The following is a 20,535-nucleotide window of genomic DNA, read 5'->3' on the forward strand; positions in this document are numbered from 1 at the left end:
TTCAGGAAAAGAGCTTGAGGGGCCGTGCAGGGAGTGCTGATGGTCGGCCGCATTTTATTTGGAAGCATTTGGTGTTGGCATGCCTACTCAGTGGGTTTGGTGATGATTCTAACATCAAAAAGTTCGCCTTTTACATAAATCCGCATGACTTTTCTTTATGAGAACTGAGACCATGAAAACTTTTTTTCTGCCATTCTGGCCCTCAGCTGCAGGTATCCATTTTAGAATGTGCTCTTTCCCGTGGTGCTGTGCACCATGGGTTTTTCAGAGCTCTGCCCTAGGGCCAGAGCTGCCAGGTGTCTCTGGTGCAGGCAGCTCTGGGGTCATTCCCCAGGTGGCCACACTGGGGTACAAGCTAGAGCCAGCCCTGGGACCCTGACAGGCCTGAGGTGGTTGGCCCTTTGTGTCCTTTCATCTCCTTCCCAGAGCTTGGCCGTAGGGAAGAGACCTTGGCTGAAGGATGAGGGATAATGTTCTATGTTTTTAGGCCTAAACCACAGATTTCCTTAGGAAGAAAGTAGTTATGTTTTCCTACAAATTCAGGGCCAACTGGCCATGTCATTAAGTGCATGGTATGCACCTGATTGGAGAGGGCAGCGATCGAGGCAGCCTGCCACAGCCGCCTTGCTCAGGTTTGATTGGAGAAGGCCCCGCGATGGCCGCGCGCTGTGGAAAAATCCTGCCTGCCATTCCTCGAGCCTTGTTACGCACTTGACGTGCCTTTATTTGATCATGGTGACAGTGCTGTGTGGTAGGTGCTGTCCTCTCCATTTTTCAGGTGGCCGTCGACCTCTCCCCCAGCCCTGTCATCCCCACTTGGGAGTCTTTTCCAGGAATGGAGGCTTGGCAGTGCTAGGCCTTGCAGGCTGCAGTTCATTCAACTCGGAAAAAGCCCTTGCCCCTTGACAGGGAGCTTTACTACTTGTGTTTTACTTAAGGAAAATGGCCTGAGGGTGAGATGGAAAGGGAATTGGCTGTTGTCAGGCAGAGCCCTGTGTGTCAGGGGCCAGCAGCCAAGTGAGTGATCCAGGAAGTCATCCAATTGCAAACCAGAAATTATTCTTAACCCCTTACTGTCCCTGGTGCATAGCCAGCTCCTTGATCTACCTCAGTCGGGGAATGGGGTCAGAGCACATGGCTACGAGAGCCCTGGGAACTGTCCTCAGCTCTTGGCCAGACTCAGGACCCTGAGGGAGCCGCTTGACCTCCCAGGGTCTGGGCCTGCCAGCCCCAGAGGGCCAGCGTGGTTCCTTCTGGTGAAGGCTGGGGGCCTCCTTGGTGGTCTCTGAGCAGACCCTTGAAGCCTGCAGAGCCATCTGCGCTCTTGCTGTCGCATGTGTCCCCGCAGGGCCTGCTCGGGAGCAGCATGGACTGGCGGCATGGGCTCGGCCACTCCTTCCTGGCAGTGCCCAGGTGGGACGTCCCGCCTGACGGCTGCAGATGGCTGACAACAAAGCTGGTGGCGTGCCTCTGTCAGGCGAGGGTTAACGGGAATTCATCGAATTACAAAGTAGCTGTCACATGATTTTAATCAAAACACCATTTCCCCGATGACAGTGATGTCAGTCTTGTTATTGCAGGAAGGAGCAGCTGTGAGGGACATTGAGTCTCCTTGCTGAGTCTAGGTTTGGAGACTAAAGTGAAAAAAAAAAAAAAATAGAAGCATCCATAAATAACGGGTGCAGGCGGACAGGCTGTCCTGTACAGACACTGACCAGAGCCCAGCCCTTGCACCGGCTGTCAGCTCAGACTTGCCTTCTGCATCCCTTGCTCCTGCCCTTCTTTCTATTCCCAGTTTTTCCTGTTGTCATTTATTCCCCCAGACTCAGTCACTTGAGCCCCAAGGTCTCTGGCCTGTGCCTTCTGGCACCTGGCTCTTTTCCATGCCAGCTCCATTCTCCACTCGCTAGTGAAATTTGGGCTGTTCCGGCTAGCCTGGGGGGCAGGGAACATTCTGCATGTGGGAATCTTGGCTCTTTCCAGGGCCGGGTTTTGGGGGGAAAGAGGGTCTTATCTGCCGTCCTCCTACCTGTGGCCCGAGGGTCTGGGACTGCTTGGTCCTACTCTGCCAGCTCTCTAGGGCAATTCCAAGGAGCTCGGCTGTGGATGCCTGAAGGCTAAGAATCCTCAAGGGCTCAACCTCTTGGCTGAGGAGGTTAGTTCTCTCAAGCCCAGAAAAGCAACAGGAGCCCTGAGTCCTGTTCAGCTGAGGAGTGACTGTTTAAGCACCAAAGCCAGAGGCAATTGATCCATTCCCAGGGGCCCTCCTGCTGAGGGAGCTAGGTCCCAAAGTCCATCCAGAGCTCAGGAGTGGCCCACTGAGCAGTGTCCTCAGGCTCTGGCCTCCTCCAGGCACTGTCTGCACCATAGGGTTAGAGCACTGAGCCACTGACTCTGTTCGGAAAGACTCTCGGGGCCCTCCGGCCCTTCTCCATGTGGGGCGTAACCTGAAAGGGATGAAAAAGGCCTCCTCCTAGGTGCTAGGTTCTCAGCAGGTGCTGCCCAGAACTACTCTCTTAAAATTAAGAAATCCTGGGGCAAAATTCTTGGTTGTAAACCTGATCGGGTGCTAAGAATTGGGCAGCCACCTTTAAATCTGTGAAGAGGATTCACTGGCACCAGGAACCATTTTCTGTGTTCAGCAATGGGACAGTCAAGAGTTAAAGCAAGAATAGCATAGGTGAGATGCTGGGACAGGCCACCAGGGGCCTGAGGAATGTTTTTCTGGGTGCTTTCACATTTTTTTTTCACATTAGGGGCAGGGCCATGCTAGGCTGCATCTGAACCTCACAAGGACCTCAACATGAACTCAGCCAGATCGGCGCTCCCCAGTTACAGTTGGGGATAACAAGCCTTTGCAACGATTCACCCAGGTTACTGGCAGAGCTGGGTTGGCACCAGGGGCTGAGGACTTGGTCGGAGGTTCTTTGCTGCCTCCCAGGCTGTCCCTGGCTGAGAGAGGATAGGCCCCACCCTGCCCAGAGGGCCTCTGTGGCCAGGGTGGCTGTTCTAGGGGTGGGTGGGGGAAGCTCCTGGCCAGGCCTGCGTGTCTGCCCTTTGACCCTCACTTTGCTGGCACAGGGACCCTGTCTTGTCTTTTTCTTGGGGCTGACTATTCTGGCTCCCCTAGTGAGCAGAAGGAAGTTCGGGTGGGTCCCAGACTGAAGAGTGGCTAAGGCTGTGAACCCAGGGCCCTCCGAATGGCTTGCGTCTAGGAAACACCTTGGGGGCTCTTCCTCAGTTCAGCTGCACCCCCCCCCCACAACTGTGTGGGTGGCTGGGGCTGGTAATGGACTTACTCCTCCTTGGGGTTGGGGTTACTCATCAGACCCCCTTTTGGGCATCTCAGGCCCTGTTACCCACCCCCTCCCCATCTCTTTAGGGAGTGAGGATTGAGTCAGAAATCTCTCCAAAGCCTGCCTGACGGGGAGAGTGACTCAATTTTGCCTTTGAGAAGCCAAATCCCTAATGTCCTGTCTTCTCTGGGCCCACATTTTCCAAGCCCTCTGCACTGCTAGCTCCTGGGTCGTGGCTTTCCATGTGCACTGCCCTCCCTCCTCCTGCTTTGCCTGGCTTGAGACCTCTCTCCACCAACTTTAGACCACTCTGAATCAGTAACCCCTAGGGGAGCCCCTAGGACCTGAAACCAGCAGAGCTGTGAATGTCCCCCTAAAGTATTTGCAGTGATGGTGTGGAGGATTTTTTTTTTTTTTTTAAATTTTTATTGTGCTTTAAGTGGAAGTTTACAAATCAAGTCAGTCTCTCATACAAAAATTTATATACACCTTGCTGTATACTCCTAATTGCTTGCTCTCCCTCTAATGAAGCAGCACACTCCTTCCCTCCACTCTCTCTGTGTCCATTCCGCCAGCATCTGCCCTCTCATCTCCCCTGCAGACAGGAGATGCCAACATAGTCTCGTGTGTCTACTTGATCCAAGAAGCTCATTCTTCACTAGCATCATTTTCTATCCCATTGTCCAGTTCAATCCCTGTCTGAAGAGTTGGCTTTGGGAATGGTTCCTGTCCTGGGCTAACAGGTCTGGGGACCATGACCACCAGGGTCCTTTTAGTCTCAGTCACACCATCAAGTCTGGTCTTTTTACCAGAATTTGGGGTCTGCATCCCACTGCTCTCCTGCTCCCTCAGAGGTTCTCTGTTGTGCTCCCTGTCAGGGCAGTCATTGGTTGCGGGTGGGCACCAACTAGTTCTTCTGGTCTCAGGCTGATGTAGTCTCTGGTTTATGTGGCCCTTTCTGTCTCTTGGGCTAATTACCTTGTGTCTTTAATGTTCTTCATTCTCCGTTTGTCCAGGTGGGTTGAGATCAATTGATGCATCTTAGATGGCCGCTTGCTAGCATTTAAGACCCCAGACGCCAGGCTCTGAAGTGGGATGCGGAATGTTTTCTTAATAGATTTTATTATGTCAATTGACTTAGGTGTCCCCTGAGCCCATGGTCCCCAAACCCCTGCCCCTGCTATGCTGGCCTTGGAAGCATTTAGTTTATTCAGGAAACTTGTTTGCTTTTGGTTTAGTCCAGTTGTGCTGACCTCTCCTGTATTGTATTGTCTTTCCCTTCACCTACAATAGTTCTTATCTACTATCTAATTAGTGAATACCCCTCTCCCTCCCTCCCCCTTCTCGTAACCACCAAAGAATATTTTCTTCTGTTTATTTCTCGAGTTCTTATAATACTGGTCTTACACAATATTTGTCCTTTTGCAACTAATTTTACTCAGCATAAGGCCTTGCAGATTCCTCCATGTTATGAAATGTTTCAGATGCATCACTGTACTCCATTGTGTGACTATACCATAATTTACCCATTCATCTATTGATGGGCACCTTGGTTGCTTCCATCTTTTTGATATTGTAAAGAATGCTGCAGTGAACATGGGTATGCATATATGTTCATGTAACGGCTCTTATTTCTCTAGGATACATTCCAAGGAATTGCTGGATCGTATGGTAGTTCTATTTCTAGCTTTTTAAGGAAGCGCCAAATCAATTTCCAAGGTGGTTGTACCGTTTTACATTCCCACCAGCAGTGTGTAAGTGTTCCCGTCTCTCTACACCCTCTCCAATTTTTTTATTTTGTGTTTTTCGGATTAATGCCAGCCTTGTTGGAGTGAAACGGAATCTCATTGTAGTTTTGCTTTGCATTTCTCTAATGGCTAATAAATCGTGAGTATTTCCTCCTGTATCTGTTAGCTACCTGAATGTCTTCTTTACTGAAGTGCCTGTTCATATCTTTTGCCCATTTTTTAATTGCGTTATTTGCCTTTTTGTAGTTGAGTTTTTGCAGTATCATGTAGATTTTAAGAGATCAGATGCTGATCGGAAATATCACAGCTAAAAACTTTTTTCCAGTCTGGATTCTGCTTTATTGGTCCAGTTGGGATAGCCGCAGTGGGAAGGACATTCAGAAGACAAATGTCTGGAGACAAACAGGAGGCTTCCCCCTCTGCCTGACCTGGCTTCCTGGGTTGGCCTTGGTGATGTGTGGTTGGTCATAGCTTAATATCTGAAAAGGCGGGAAGGGGTGGGGGTGGTAATTTGCAGTGATGGCTTTGTGTCTGAGAGGAGGGTGCAACCCCTTGGCTTCAGTCCCCATGAGGGGCACTGTTCAGTATGAGCTATGCCCAGCAGTCCATCCCTCCAGAGCTGCTCAGCCGTGTCCTTTCTTTGAAGTGATGTCACTGTCTGGAGCTGAGCAGAGCTGTTCCTCTCTTCAGCCCCCAGGGCAGAGTTGCTGTGGCCTGCACAGGTGACATTCCACGTGGCACCCAGGATTTACTGCACAAAGCCCAGAACTTCCTCCCATGGTGCCTTGGAATGCAGCCCGGGGTAGGGAGGGGGTACTCTCCTTATCCTGGACTCACCCAGGGAGTGAGGATTAGAACACCCTCATTGGGGACAGTCTGTGAGAGAACTCTGAAAAGTGTAAAGGGTCACCACAGATGGAGACACTGTTGTTCTAAGTCAGGGGTTTAACTTGAGGTCCATGGATGGGCTTCAGGAGGTCTAGAACCCAACACTCCCTTGAAAGTATATATCCAAAGTTGTGTGTTTATGTGCATATGGTTTTTTTTTTTTTTTTTTGGAAGAAGGTTCACAGCTTTTTTGAGCGTGTCAAAGGGATCTAAGATCCCACAACTTAAGAACTGTTGTTAGGTGCTGTTGAGTCAATTCTGACTCATGGCAATCCACGTGACAGAGTAGAGCTGCCCCATAGGGTTTTCTCGGCTGTAATCTTTACGGAAACTGAGTGACAGGTCTTTCTCCTGTGGCTGGGTTTGAACTGCCAACATTTTGGTTAGAAATCGAACACTTAACTGTGCCACCAGGGCTCCTTATTTAAGAACTAAAAACACCGACAACAAAAAACCCAAACTCATTGCCGTCGATTCCGACTCATAGCGACCCTACAGGACAGAGGAAAAGTGCCCTATAGGGTTTCCAACCTTTACGGAAGCAGACTGCCACATCTGTTTCCCAAGGAGTGGTTGGTGGGTTAGCAGCCAAGTGCTTAACCACTGCACTGCCGAGGCTCCTTTAAGAACTAGTGGGGTAGAAAGAAGCGAATCACCAAGACCAGAGCCTTGCAGCCCTGTCCCTGAGACTGGTCCCCTCACGGGCCAGGAACGCAAGTCTCTCCGGCCCTGTCCTTTACCCTGCATGGCTGAGCCTGTGGCTCTCCAAGGCCACAGCTGAACAGGATGTGCTGGGGAACGTGGAGATCAGGGGCCTGGCTGGCTGCTCACATTCTGGACAGTCTCTGCTGGCAAGTCTATTTATTTTTGCCTGTACCCGGGGGGCACTGGGGTTGTTTTTGGCAACACAAAATAAAAATGATGGAGAAATTTGGTGGGAAAGGGGAAAGTTTGCAAAACATCATTACTGAAATCCAGTACTTCCCTCAAAAAATAAAAAAGCAGCAGTGGTGTCTCAGTGCTCAGTGATAAGCATTCTTGTGAAGCCAGGCAGACTAACAGCTGTTTTGAGGTGGGGCTGAGCACCTCTGAGTGGTGCTGGGTGGCAGGGCAGGCCCGTGGAGAGGACGCTGCTCCCTTCCAGTCTGCGCAGTCTCTGTGGACTCTCCCGCTCCCCCGGTCCCTCCCACAGCCAGCAGGTGATCCCCTACATGGGAGCTGTCTCAGTTCTACAGTGCGGGCTCAATTTAATGCTCCTTTGACAAATGGAACAGTTTGAATGAAACCAAATCTCAGTGGAACTCGCTGCCAGATATTAGGATTTACAATTGCCCTTTTTACTCGGGGGCCGACATGAAAACAGTCCAGACAGCATAAGGGCAGCCACACTGCCATGGCGAATGGACTCTCCATTCCCTGAGGCGCTGAATTGGGCCTCAACAGGGTGCTTGTCCCTGTAAGGGGTCCACTGTGGGGGTGTGAGCAGCGTCAAGGCTTTTCTCAGATCCCAGAGAAGATGCCACGTCGTCCGATGCAGGGTATTTTTTCTGGCCTCCCTGGCGGTGGTTCAGTGCACCTCCAATTCCCACCCTGTACCCCGCTGCTTGCCTGTTCTGGGGGAGCCCAGCAGGGCCCCCTATGCCTGCCTCCACCTCCCTTACTGCTGTCAAAGGCCGTTAGTCAGACCCCCTGGGCTGCTGGGCTTTTCCCTGACTGTAATCAAGGCAAGTATTAGGCAGTGCTCAGCTGGGGCCTTTTTGTGTGCAGGCTGTGGTTAGCTTCTGTCAGCGTTCTGCAGTGGCTAACGTGTACTCAGGCGATTTCAGAGCAAGGTATTATTTACCCTGCTGACGTCAATGAGAACATGTTATCCACTGTCCTTTTCTGCAGCCTGAAATGAGCACCAGAGCTCAAAGAACACTGCCACATTCCATACTTGTAAAATTCCGCCCAGGGCCTGCTGAGGTAAAGAAAGGTCCGATCTCCTTAGCCTGACATTCGTATCACCCAGGCACTTAGAAAAACAAGTTGTTTTTATTTTAATTCAAGAGGTTTGGAAACATAAAAACAGTACATTTTCCTCGCAGAAAATTACCTCATTTAAATTGCCATTTGGTACAAAGATAATTTATTAAACTGCATCGTAGGCAATTGTCTAACATTGAGGGACAGGTTACATTTTGATTTGTTCACATTGGAGCTATTATGATTTGCAACTGAAGCTATTGAACTCACCAATTTTTGCTAATTTTAAAAAAAAGCACACACAAAAAAATAACTACACTTAACTTTATCAAAAGTAACTCTTTCACAGACCAAACGTCCAGCTAAGACCACCCTCCTCCCTTCAGAAATAAGCAAATAATCTTGCCCTTTCTAAAAGTGCAAATATCTCTATCACCCTTATTTCTTAAATTGCAGTTCCCAAAGAGAAGCAAACCTCCTTTTCTCTCTGCTGGTTTTCCCTTCAAAGATTTTGGTGAAGGCCAATTTCTTTTACCGTCTGTAGTAGGAAGGTATCACTCACTCATGCGTTTCCTTGATTCAGCAAATCCTAACCAGATAGATAGGCATGGCTCAGCCAGCGGCAAGTCCGTTATCTGTATTTGCTAATTTCATATTATTCCAATCTGGGGTCCTATTTTCCAGGATGTTGTTTTGTACTTCTATTTTTAAAGCTCTCCCCACCCACCCTTTTTGCCTTTGGAAAGACAGTATTCAATCAAAGTATGTTATTTTGTTTAACCCTCGAAGAGTCTAACTGGCACTTGTACATGATGGGATTGTCCCACCCTCCTCAGGACATCGGGCTCTCTGTGCTTCTTTCCTGCAGCCCTTTTCTTGGGTGGAGCCTGTTGGCTTGGGGGTGGGGTGGGGGGGTGATGCTCTGCAAGTCTGGCTCCTTGGCATCAAGGAGGGCTGTGCCCTGCCACCAAATATGCTTTAGGAGGTGACCATACTTTGTAATTTGGAAAAACTAGACATTTTTGATGTGAGCCCAAACTTCTGTAGTCATCTGGACAGTGAAAAAATGGCCATATGTGGGGTGTGTATCTCCTGAAGCCTGAGGAGCTCGTCCCCCCAAAGCCAGGCAGCTGTGAGTCAAGAATAAAGCTGCAGGGACAAAATCACATTCACCCAGGGCTTCACCAAGACAGGGACTTTAACAGCTGTTTGGTTTTGAAAAGTGTGAATTGCTACTGAGGAGGGCAAAGAGCACAGAATGAGAAGCCAGAAAACCCAAGTGCTTGTCCTGGCTCCTCCACTCATGAGCTCTGTGACCTCAAACATGTCACGTAAACTTAGGAGAGCTTTGGTTTCCTCAGCTATAAAAAATGAGGAGTTTGTGACCCACTCACTTCGTAGCTCTGTCGTGAGGATAGGAAGAGATGACTTGGGAAAGCGCTTGGTAAATTCACGTACAAATAGAAGCTGCTGCTCCCTTAGGACCGCCAAGCTGGGTATTTGGGCAGGAACCATCAAAACTGCCACTGGTTACGTATGGGCAGCCCTGAGCAACTCTGCCTATTTCTCAATGTAGGCAACAGTATGTGCCCGCATCTGCCAAGTGTGTTGAAATCTGTCCTGATAAGACTTGGGCGTGTAATGGTGGTGCAACCAGGTGGCTGTGAGGCTTCGAAAATCAGCCAGACCACCTTAACTGGGAAAAAAGAGCAAAACAAGTATGTGACAGGGTAGGAAGCTCCAGGGCTGGGAAGGCCACTGGCTTAGTCTATCCCTCGCCAACCTGAGCAGCATCCTGTGTGAGACAGGAGAGCCACACTCCAGTCCTTTCTGGCTGAAGGGCCACATTTTATACCACTGAACATGTCGGGAGGGCTGTATAATTAAAAAAAACTTTTATTATCCAGTTTAGAAAATGAGGCAGATAATAACTTCTCTCATATTCCATACTTCACTCTGAAGATAAATTCTGTAAAAATCTCCAGAAGCAACAAAATGATCAAAGATTCCTGCCTGTACAGTTACTCCAACTTAACATTTGTTCTCCAGTTTTCGCCTCTGATGTCTGGGCAGAACGAGACAGCAGTGGCAGCCCAGTTTAGGGGTACAGATGCAGCAAAGGTCAGAGCTGGGCACAGGGGCCCGAAAACTATTCACTGGGACCGATATTACGAAGTGACATTAAGTACTGTCTCTAACAGAGGAGGAGTGTGAGTATTAGTTACCTGGAGTATGAATTTTCTTTAAACAAATAGGGACCTTAAGTGTAACTGGTGCTCTCTATTTTAAATGTAATCATAGCAGAAAAACTCTGACCCCAATACAGAACCCCGTATTTAAGTATTTAAGTACTCGGAGTTGGACTAGAGACTTCCTGCAAAGGAAGCAACACTGGTCTCACTATGTCTGTCTATGCTCTGAACAGCCTGTCCTAACCAGAGGCTGCTCTAATGGCCACATACCTGGGACCCTTTACCAAATACAACTAAAAGCTGCTGCTTTTCACCTTTCTTAGTTTCTGGTTGATCACCTAATCACTCTCTGTGAGAAAACGCCCTTCTCTCCAACTCTACCAACTAGCTATTCTTTTATGAGCTGAACTGCATTAGGCACTAGTGGTACCCAGTGTGTGAACAGAGGTGGATGAGGCCAGTCCCAGGATGAGTCCCTTCTGCTGAGGCCTTCAGGGAAGGCGGATGGCAAGGAGCAAGGGGGAGGGTGCTCGTCATACATGGTAGCCCTCCCTCTCCATAGGGGCCTGGTTCCTTCTTCCAGGGGCTCGTCAGGAAGAAAACGCTAGAGGCCAGGTCCAACTGTAGTCCCAGTCCCACCTCATTCAGTAGATAGTTTAAACACCGGGGAGTTCTTTACATCTGAGGAAGAAAGGGCTACTGACTTCCTTTTCCTAAGAGGTATAGTTTGAAAAAGTTCATATCAGAACAAACAGAGTCCTTTAGTCCCATCTCCTGTTCCTCCTTGGTGGGGCCCAAGTGCTTCCCATCAGACAGATATTGAGGGTTACGGTGTAGAGGGCCCTCTGACCCTTCTCCCTTCCCCAGGCAGCCGGAACAGGCCATGCAGGCTGACGGGGGGTGGGGGGTGGTGGGGGGTGGTGGACAGCCTGGGGATGGTCACCAGAAATTTAAAAACGGAACACTTGCCTTATTTCTGCGGTGCTAACGTGCTGTGTTTGCCTTCCAGGGACCAGCCTATCAGTTGCATGTAAATACTAGAGACACACTTGCCCAACTTGAAATTGCAGAACTAGTGCATTTTTCCCAAAGCAAATACTAACACCATTGGATTAAAAAAGAACATAAAAAATAAAGTACCACACATATTGCACTTTTTGCTAAATGAAATTTTTACCTCACGTTCCTCTCGCCAAAGTCTCTTCAGAGGAGCCTGGTTTACAAGATTATAAAGCTAATGATTATTATACAGTAGTGTACACACTGCTAATGTGAAACAGACTGGAAAAAAAGTCATTATTTCAAAGTAGCCTCTCACGTAAAGAGTGGTACTAAGCCTTCTTAGTGTTGCTTTAATATTTATAAGGAGAAAACATCCTGGAAGCTTACACGGGTCACTAGTTAGGGAACAGCAGCAACAGAGATGAGCAGACACAGCTGGGAAAACACCTCACTGACCAACAGAAGCCGTCTCCTCACCAGCTGACATCCCAGTGAACACAGATGGTTATGGAATTCAGTGATTTCTGCTTGAAATGACAAGACAAGCAAATCAGGGCTTAAAAGTATGTTTTAGCAGGAGGGTCTTGTTACTCACCAGGGGAGTGCCCACGTCAGTTCATAATGGTCCTGGGCTATTGCTGGGGGCTTCTGGACTTCTGTGTCCTCTAACCTTCCAACAACCTCTCCACTCGTCCCTCATCTCTTGTCCTAGCTGTCCTACTGTAGCCCCTTGGCCTTGATGGAGGACAGGGGTTTATGCAACTCTGTAACCATGCCATTCCTGCGACTCTGAAATGAATGGCCCCCAATTTTCAATCTGAAAAGCATGTAAATTTTATAAATATTATTTTGGGAAAACATCCTCCTACAATCTAAACAAAGTAAGCCCTGTTTTATAACTGACTTGTTTTGCAAAAGCTTTAAACAGGTTAGAGATCAATACAGCAAAAACAAGAGGACGAGTCAGAATTTAGCAGATTAAGACTAGGAAGTAACTATTCACTCTGTTCCAGTTCTGATCGACACCCCATGACTCTCAGGTGAAATGATGTTCATCTCCTTCTCCTTCACAAAACCATTTATTTTAAGCAAGAGGAGGAATAAACAATTCACAGAAGGAACACAGTTCATTCTTCCTGGGTTTTCACTGCATGTTGTTAAATCACAAAAATGACCGTCGTCCACACTAACCTTCCTTGCTAATGCCAAGAGCCCAGTCCCAGCCAGGACACCTCTGCACAGCAGTCAGGCCTCATGGCGGGTGGTGGGGCAACTGGAAGGAGAGGCCGTAGAACTCCCATGCTTCCCCTCACCTGCCAGGATGTTTATTACAAAGAGGAAAGGCAACTTAAAGGTGTTTTCTAGATGCAGCATCAGTGTAGGATCTCTCTTCTTTGTGCTCTAAGGAAGATGCTTTGTGCTTAATGCATTCATCTGCCAACAGGCTAAGCCATTCTAAAGGACAGAAGTGATCATCATTGTAAATAATACTGAATGTGTAACACTTGGATGTTATTGTCCAAAGGACAGATTACTTGCTACTTTTAAGTATACAGGTAACTAGCTGTAGCATCTATTTTTTTTTTTTTTTAATAAACTTTCATAAATCTTAAGGGTTAAGTTTTACTAGTAATAAAACGTGTGGCAGATGATCTGCTTAACTGGTTAACACATCTGTGGTTCTTTGAATATTGCTGTAATACTCTAACATTTCATTATAAATCCAAACTTTAGGGAAATTAAGAATGCTAATTCCCACATGGTGGAAAACAAACTCTGAAGGGACTTTGGATTTAGCATTGACATAAATGGAAAACTGTTGGTTTCTACAGAAAAGAAAATTAAAGCATGGTCTGGGGGGAAAAGGCACAGTACTACCACTTCACATGGGAGATAAAAGTTCATTTTCCTTGTCTGTAAAATTTCTAAGCCCCATATCAAACTGTCCAAATAGACAAAGCTCAATAAACTACTAGCAACATATAGTGTAAAGTCAAAGTAGTTATTACATTTTAAAAGACAACAGGTCCTCTAGAGACCAACTGCTCCAAAACCGGAAGTCTCCACAAGAGACCGGTCAGGAAGAGCCCGTCTCCCCGGGCCCCGGGCTGGTGCTTTTTCATGGTTTCTTGCCCCTGCTGCGGTGGGTCTCCTGCCGGTTCCACAGGTGACATTTCTGGGGCTCTGAGTACACACACGGACACCCTGTAACCCGGGGCACTTTCTGAAGAGGTGTGTCGCCTGCTCCCGCAGGGAGGCGACTGCCATTCTCAGGGGTCAGTACCGACTGTCATTCATGGCCCCTGAAACCAACCAAGCTCATGACCTACTGCTTTGTGACAGCCTTGGGAGCAATTTGCAGCAGCAGCTTTGAACGTACAATTCAATGACAAGGTACAATTTTCCTTTCTTGTGCATCAAACTCCGTTATGCATTCTTGATTTGCCTTTAAGCTTCTTACATGTTGTTGCTCTGCTTCAGTGAAAAAAATATTGCCTTTTTTTTTTTTTTTTGCCCGTATACATGCAATGGCACACGTTTTTCCTGCTTTCACCATGGTTTTTCCCTTGATAAGAACTGGTATAATTCTGAATAAAACCTAGGTCTGAGTATCTTCTTATAAAAATATGTGTTGGCGCCTCCCTTGAAAGCTTGCTCCGCTTGACCAAAGGGCACGACCTTCAGCCTACAGCTACGTTCCAGCACTTGCCACAGTAAACTCTGTGGTGGGGCAGAGCCAGGAGAAGCTGACTTCCACCCCAGCCGGGCCCTCTGATTCCAGCTGGGCAACCTGATCTTCCCCCATTAGGGACAGGGCAAGAAAATAAGCTTTAAATTTAAAAGGCTGGAATAAAAACAGAAATACACACTCTTCCTTCACGTGACCCACCTCGCCTCCCGGGCTGAGGTTAATTCACCAGGACATAGCCGCTGTGCTGTGGATCCACAGCCTCCAGCATCTCACAATCAAAGAGTCCAGGTAGCTCAGAGAGGGCTAAAGGGCCGTAGCCAGGGGGCGTCTCCTGCAGTCCTGAGCTTCCGGGGCAGTCTGGCACTGCTGCGCCACTCGGCCGGGCTCCGTCCATGGCATACTGACGGGGAGTGGGGTAGTCTGGCTCAGGGGAAGTGGCCCTTGGCAGCTCACAAGTCTGATACGAGAACGGTAAGGGCGGCGGGGCGGCCCTGGGCTGCTGCGGTGGGGGAGGGGGAGGGGGCGGTGGCGGCCGCTGCAGCTGTGTTGGCAGCGGAGGCGGCGCACGGGGGCCTGGCGCAGAGGGCAGGGGCTGCAGCTGCATCTCCTGGTACTGCCTGAGGAAAGGGTTGTACTGCATCTGCTCAGGAGAAGGCTCCAGGACAGGGCGCAGGGGCTGGGCCAAGCTGAATGGCGGCGGCGGCGGCGGCGGCTGTGGAGGTGCGGGGCTCTCCTGGTGGGGAAGGGGTAGCTGCTGACTGGGCGGTGGGTAGGAGCTCTCTGCTATCTGCATCTGGTTAAAATACGCCTGCAGCTGAGACTGCTTTTGGAGGAAGAGTCGTTTCTGTTGGAGCCTAAATCAGCAATATCAAAAGGAAGAATTTTAAATCTTCTCAAATGTCAGTCATCAGCTTCAGTCACCCCACTTCTCTCTTTCCCATGGCAGAAAATGAGTTGGAGGAGGAGCCCATCATGTCTGGTTTCTTACACCTATTCTCATTTCTTTTGCTCCCCCCGCCCCGCCCCCCCCAGTTCTGACTGATCCCTCAGTGTAAAGCAGGGCTTCAAACCGGCTCTGCCCAGCTCAGTCGTGGCTAAGGAAGTGTCACTGGGACAGATGCGAATGTTTAAAATGTGGGTGATTCGCCACAGTACCTGGAACAGGGGAAATTATGGTTGAAGCCCTGCTAGAAACTTAATCTCTCTCTTAGAAAATAAAGGCAGCAGATGTGTTGCATAGCAACCAAATCTCCTGCCCTCGGATTTTCAGCAAATTTGGAAACAGTGCTGCCCCACTCTAAGATGGTGGCCGACTCCGCCACTTTGAATGTGTGTCACTCTCTACCAATCCACTGCCGTTGAGTCGACTCCGACTCATAGCGCCCTATACAGTCCTGCTAATAATCCAATCTCACGCATCAGGCTCCTGAAAGGGCTCACTACACCTCTTCTGAGTCTCTCGTTCCAGGGCTTCGACCCATAATTTTTCCTGCTGCAAGTACCATGGTGAATCACCAAAATTGTAAATCTTCCGGTGTGTTCCCATTTCGCTTTGTCAGCCGTGACTGAACCAGTTTGAAGCCCTGGTATAAAGTGAGCATGAATTAATTTTCTCTTGGACTTTCCCTAAAACTTCTAAATTTTCTCCCTATGAAGTAAGAGGCGGGTTTCCAATCTGGAGTGCTTAGAAGGGAAACAACACCTTGGCCTCCATGGGTGTTTGCAGGTTGATGGACTGAGGTGATTCTGCTTCTATGAGTGAGGCCTGAGCACAGATCACTGCAACTAAGGGCGAGGCCTCCTCCACAGCGTAACCCACTCAAGTTGAATTAGGTCACTGATTCTGAAAGCTTGGGTCTATTCATATCCAAAATGGGAACAGCTACAAGAAACGGAAAACAAGGCACATTTTAGGGCTGCTGTTCCTCGCCTGGAAACCCTGGTGGCGTAGTGGTTAAGTGCTATGGCTGCTAACCAAAGGGTTGGCAGTTCGAATCCGCCAGACGCTCCTTGGAAACTCTACGGGGCAGTTCTGCTCTGTCCTATAGGGTCGCTATGAGTCGGAATTGACTCAATGGCACTGGGTTTGGTTTTTGGTTTTGGTTCCTTGCCCAGTCCATGCTCTGTGGAAACCGCAGTATCTGCATCAGCTATCATGTCTAGTGACTGAAAAGACTGGCTCACACATCAAAAGCCTCTTTTCCTATTTGAGGCAAACATGAGTGGGAAAGGACAACATATCCAGCATTCTTGAGCCTTCCACAAAACAAAGTGACTTCTTTGCCCAAAGACCCTCTCTCACCTGTGTTCCTGCAGCTGCTGTTCAAGGCTCCGGGGTGGCTCTTTACAATAAAGCGGACAGGTGTTCTGGGTCTTTGACAGAAGGCTGGGCTTCTAGAAGGGCAGAGAAATAAGCAGAAGAATATGCTGGCACCTAGGATGGAGTCACAGTCCCTGGGTGGTGCAAACGGGTTAAGCGCTCGACTACTGGCCAAAAGGTTGGTGGTTCAAACCCACCCAGAGGCACCTCCAGAAGACAGGCCTGGTAATCTGCTTCAGAAAGGTCACAGCCTTGAAAACTCTATGGAGTAGCTCTACTCTGCACACATGGGGTCGCCATGAGTCAGAACTGACAACAACGGCAGGATAGAGTCATCAGACTGCTTCTGCCTGGAGAATGAATTCAAGTGTGTCCTCCAGAACGAAGGGCCTGATACTTGCTCACTGAGACCCCAGCAGACGCCTGGAGTCTAATAATAGCATTGGGTCAGGAGCCCTGGGCCCATCCCAGTTCTAACCTGCTTCAGTTTTCCACTTCTAAAAATCCTCTAGGACTGTGAGGATTTATGGAGTTTAAAAACAATGAGAAAAAGTGACGTTAACTCTTTAGAGCAAAGGCTGCAGTGGCTGCAGAATGAATGAGTGAATGATTCATTCTTTATTGGACCTATGCGCTATCACATTTCAAGATTTTCATGTACCAATACAGAGAACTGATGTTAAAATATTCCAGCCTTGAGATTTTCATTTTATTATTTATTAAGAGGCATAAAATCAGAACAAAGAATCCAGGTTACCCTTCCCTACCACTCAGTGGCATAACCTGTCCTGGGGCCTGTGGACAAATCCTTTCCCGTTGCCAACACAGAGCATACAGCTGAGTCTGAACATGTTTCTAGAAACTACAAACGCAGAGCCAAACCTGTCTATGAGGAATAAAGCTGCCACCCTAAATAAATACCAAGCAAAACAGGTTTCTACTTTGCAGAAAGGAAGATCCTGGATGAGAAAAGTAAGCTGGGACCACAAGGAGAAGGCTCCCACCTGGAGTCTGTGCTGCAGGTACTGGGTTTCCAGGCTTTGCCGCCGGGCAAGCTGAGGATGCAAGCTGTCAGGGAGACCAGAGACACCTTCCTGCTGTTGAGAAACTTCCTCCTGAGGTACAATGGGGTGAAAGAATTTTTTCAATTCTTCATGTGAGAAAAAAGTCTCAATTCTTAGGTTAAGCAACTTTGCAAATGTCCAAGAATCCCAACTCTAGAAATTAAACATAACACTCAAAGCTTTTACCTAATCAGTCAGCTGAGGGTTATCTGTAGAAACTTAAAATGTATTGTCTGTAGTAAACTAGTACCTAGTCTGCACGACAGCAGAGGTTCTGTGTCACCAGGCTGTTTCTCTCATGTGGGTCTCTAATACTACAATATCCGTGATACACTGAAAACAGACTCAGAATAAAGTTTACAGGATAAACAGCAAAATTTATTGTACTTTTATCATGAATAAGCCACTTACAATACTTAATGACGTGGTATCATACCCAAAGTGTGGCAAGAGGCTTCTCATTTGGGTAAAGTTGATGATTTTTACTGTGTGTGGGAGTTAAGGGGAGACTAGAAGAGGCACCCCATATAAAATCTCCTGTCCCGTGAACTAAAGATGGCTGGAGAACGTCTAAGCCTCCATCTGTTCCTGATCATTTGGGGCTGTGTGCATGGGTCTAACCTGTCAGTGCCAGGTGGTAGCAATAAGGAAAGCTTTCAGGCTGTGGGCTTTCCAGAAGAACCTGTTTGCTCAAGAACTGGAGTAAATCCTCTAAATGAAAATGACACATTTCAGGACAAACTCAGGCCTCATACTCACAGAGCCATTGTGTGAAGAGCCCAGGGCACCCACCTGAGGGCAGATGCCAGCAAGGTCTTGGAGCTGAGGAGCAGCTGATGCCAAGTTAGGGTCGGCCTCGGATCCTATTTGTTCATATAGCAACTGCACTTTGTTCAACTCTAGGATTCCTTTGGTTCTAGCCAGATTCTGAAGATGTTGTCTAAATGCTACAATACCTGAAAGAAAACGCAAAGACCAAACAGTTTAAATAAAACACAAGGCCTTTCAGTGATCACAGTCATGAAAACAACATGGCAACAGCTCCTCCCTGAACTCTTACAATATGAAAGTGTTAAAAGACAGAAGAGAACACGGTCACCTTGGGTAAGGGAGGTATCTGATGCCCGGCGGCCCTCTCGGAAGCTTACTGGTGACCTGTTGTGGGCCTCTCGTTTCTGGGAGCTCAGTGCCTGCATGGCTGGGTTGGCAGGTCTCAGGCTTATGAAGGGAGATGTCATGTGGGGTGAGCGCTGATTGGCTAACATGATGTCCTTAAGGGAAGGGTTGTCCTCCAGAAAGTTCAGGTCCCTCTGAACAGACCCCATATCATACTCAGAGTCCACACTGTCAAGTGAGGGGTTGTCACTCATGGAGAAAATTTTCCCTTTAAGAGAAAACAAAACTGATATAACCAACAGCAGCAGCAGCAGTTTTTTGAACAAGTGGGGTACAAAGCATAAACGGCTTGAGGCCTGACAGCTACAACGTCCTTAATACCCAACCAAACCATTTTTTTCCCCAGAAACTTCTAAACTAGGACTTTCAGGGCCAACAGTTGAAATGGAGTCCTCTTTGAATTTCTGGAAAACACTCCACAGTCTGCGCCCATAAGATCGCTGCTTCTCCAGAAGAGCAAGGGTCCTTGATGAATCACACGGTGCTGACCTGACTTCTGGGAGTCAGGGCGGCCAACTCAAACGTTTTGTTTTAATCTGTTTGCTGCTCAGCAGGCCTTTTCCTATAGGCAGCTGAACCTGGTCCAGAAAGGAATAAGATAGAGACTAAAACCTGGGAATTGACTGGTATTATTAATACTTCTTGGGGACTGGACTATGAGAGGATGCTAGGAAGACTTAACCTGACACTTAGGTCTCACCTGAGCCAGGCATCACAACCAGCTGATTGGTTACTTCTGACAGAGTATGCCGTCTCTGCCCACTGCGTGTGGACTGAAAGGCTTCGAAGGCGTGGCTGGGGTCTTCTTCGGCCTCTCCTTCTGTCTCCAGCCCTTCATCAATGGAGGTCTCCATCATGTTGCTGGGCAACGACTGGCATCCTTTCCTCACCAGGACGGGAGGCACAGGGTCAAGCAAGCAGCCATTTACCTACATGTCAGGGGGGTGAGAGCAAACGGTTAGCTGCTGCTCTGCTGAGGAACCAGAAAAGTCCACAGGGGAAAAAGTGTCAAGACCTGGGGAAAACTGGAAATTAAATAGAGTATTAAAAATGTACATATTTGTTACCAAGGGCAACGTGTAGAGCAGAAGTCAATTGCAGCGCTCAGAGGAGACAGAAGCTCATTATGACCCAAACTGGCAAGGTTTCCCAGGTTTCTCTGAGTCATCATTATTACAATAAAGTTTTTTAGTGGTTTTCAGGTGCACAGGGGCATATTAGCTTGAGGCCTACCAGTTTTTTTTTTCCCCCAAATTGCATGGGTGATGGCCAAAAAAAAGGAGCAGTCATCAACGTTCTTCTAATTTTCCATCACAAAACATACTGGAAGCTTCTAGACATGTTTTTATGTTCGGAATTTAAGTTCCTGCCCATTGGATTTTGCTTTTAGTTGGTTTTGTGTACGAGCCTGACAATTCCCTAAGACAGACTGACACCACGGAAAGAACTGAAAGAAACATTTCAATGGCAAACAGCCAAAACCTTGCATTGTAGAACAACAAATGGCTCACAAGCCCAAAATTCCAGCAGAGGTTAATAAGCATCACTGCACTGAATCCTCTCTCCTCCACCAGTACGCACTTTATCTACAGTCCCTGTCCCCGAGGGGTGAGCTCCGCACTTTATCTACAGTCCCTGTCCCCGAGGGGTGAGCTCCGCACAGCTCCTGGGTGAGAACTCTGCCTTCCAGCTCAGTGGCCAAGCGAGCCACCCAAGGGCAGGCAGAAGCAGCACACAAAGGGGACTTGTGGTTGCAAATTCTTCTGGCAGGTAAAAGCCCCAAGGAGGAGACAATTATTTACCTAATTACCTTAACTATTCCCCCATGGAAATCAATCCATTCTCTCCCATGAATAGCTGCTTAGGAGCTGCCAGTCCGAAGACAGTTCTAAGCAGCGCTTCACCTGGGATACACTGGGTACAGCAACTGTTTCCTTTGGAAGCAGGAGAAGCAGAAGCTCATGTATGTGAGAGGTGACGTGGGACATCCCTGTGCCAGATCCAAGACAACTTTCCTCTTCTGGCAACCAATCTGAAGGCTCTTCGAGGCCCTTTATTTGGAGAGGGAGATTTGAGTGACTCAGATCTTTGCTTGCTTGGGGGAGGGGATGGTTATTCCATAAAAACTGTTCTGGGGCTGTGGCCATTGCTTGGATAAGGCGGTTAATGCCTCGCCGGATTTTCAGATGACC

The 20,535-nt window shown here is 48.3% G+C and overlaps 2 protein-coding genes across 4 annotated transcripts in view; one reads left to right on the plus strand and one right to left on the minus strand.

The window, feature by feature from the left end:
- Nucleotides 1-11,191, plus strand: part of PPP2R1B (protein phosphatase 2 scaffold subunit Abeta) — a 54,695-nt gene extending 43,504 nt beyond the window's left edge. Inside the window, exons 16-18 of the mRNA XM_049889320.1 lie at nucleotides 7,047-7,079; nucleotides 9,971-10,018; nucleotides 11,099-11,191. Coding sequence (XP_049745277.1) covers nucleotides 7,047-7,079; nucleotides 9,971-10,018; nucleotides 11,099-11,191 — 174 coding nt within the window. The remainder of the gene's footprint in view (nucleotides 1-7,046; nucleotides 7,080-9,970; nucleotides 10,019-11,098) is intronic.
- A 956-nt stretch (nucleotides 11,192-12,147) lies between these two features.
- SIK2 (salt inducible kinase 2) overlaps nucleotides 12,148-20,535 on the minus strand; it is a 137,322-nt gene continuing 128,934 nt past the window's right edge. For 2 of the 3 annotated variants that reach the window (XM_049889314.1, XM_049889315.1), the window contains 6 exons: nucleotides 19,044-19,272; nucleotides 18,267-18,551; nucleotides 17,960-18,123; nucleotides 17,108-17,218; nucleotides 16,086-16,177; nucleotides 12,148-14,637 (listed from right to left, as the gene is read on the minus strand). In XM_049889314.1, coding sequence (XP_049745271.1) covers nucleotides 14,001-14,637; nucleotides 16,086-16,177; nucleotides 17,108-17,218; nucleotides 17,960-18,123; nucleotides 18,267-18,551; nucleotides 19,044-19,272 — 1,518 coding nt within the window. In that variant the 3' untranslated portion in view covers nucleotides 12,148-14,000. Of the gene's footprint in view, nucleotides 14,638-14,839; nucleotides 15,666-16,085; nucleotides 16,178-17,107; nucleotides 17,219-17,959; nucleotides 18,124-18,266; nucleotides 18,552-19,043; nucleotides 19,273-20,535 lie in introns of those variants that run through there. The other variant, XM_049889316.1, reaches the window with a different exon arrangement.

This window comes from Elephas maximus, chromosome 7 (genome assembly GCF_024166365.1).
Source record: "Elephas maximus indicus isolate mEleMax1 chromosome 7, mEleMax1 primary haplotype, whole genome shotgun sequence".
Taxonomy (NCBI): domain Eukaryota; kingdom Metazoa; phylum Chordata; class Mammalia; order Proboscidea; family Elephantidae; genus Elephas; species Elephas maximus.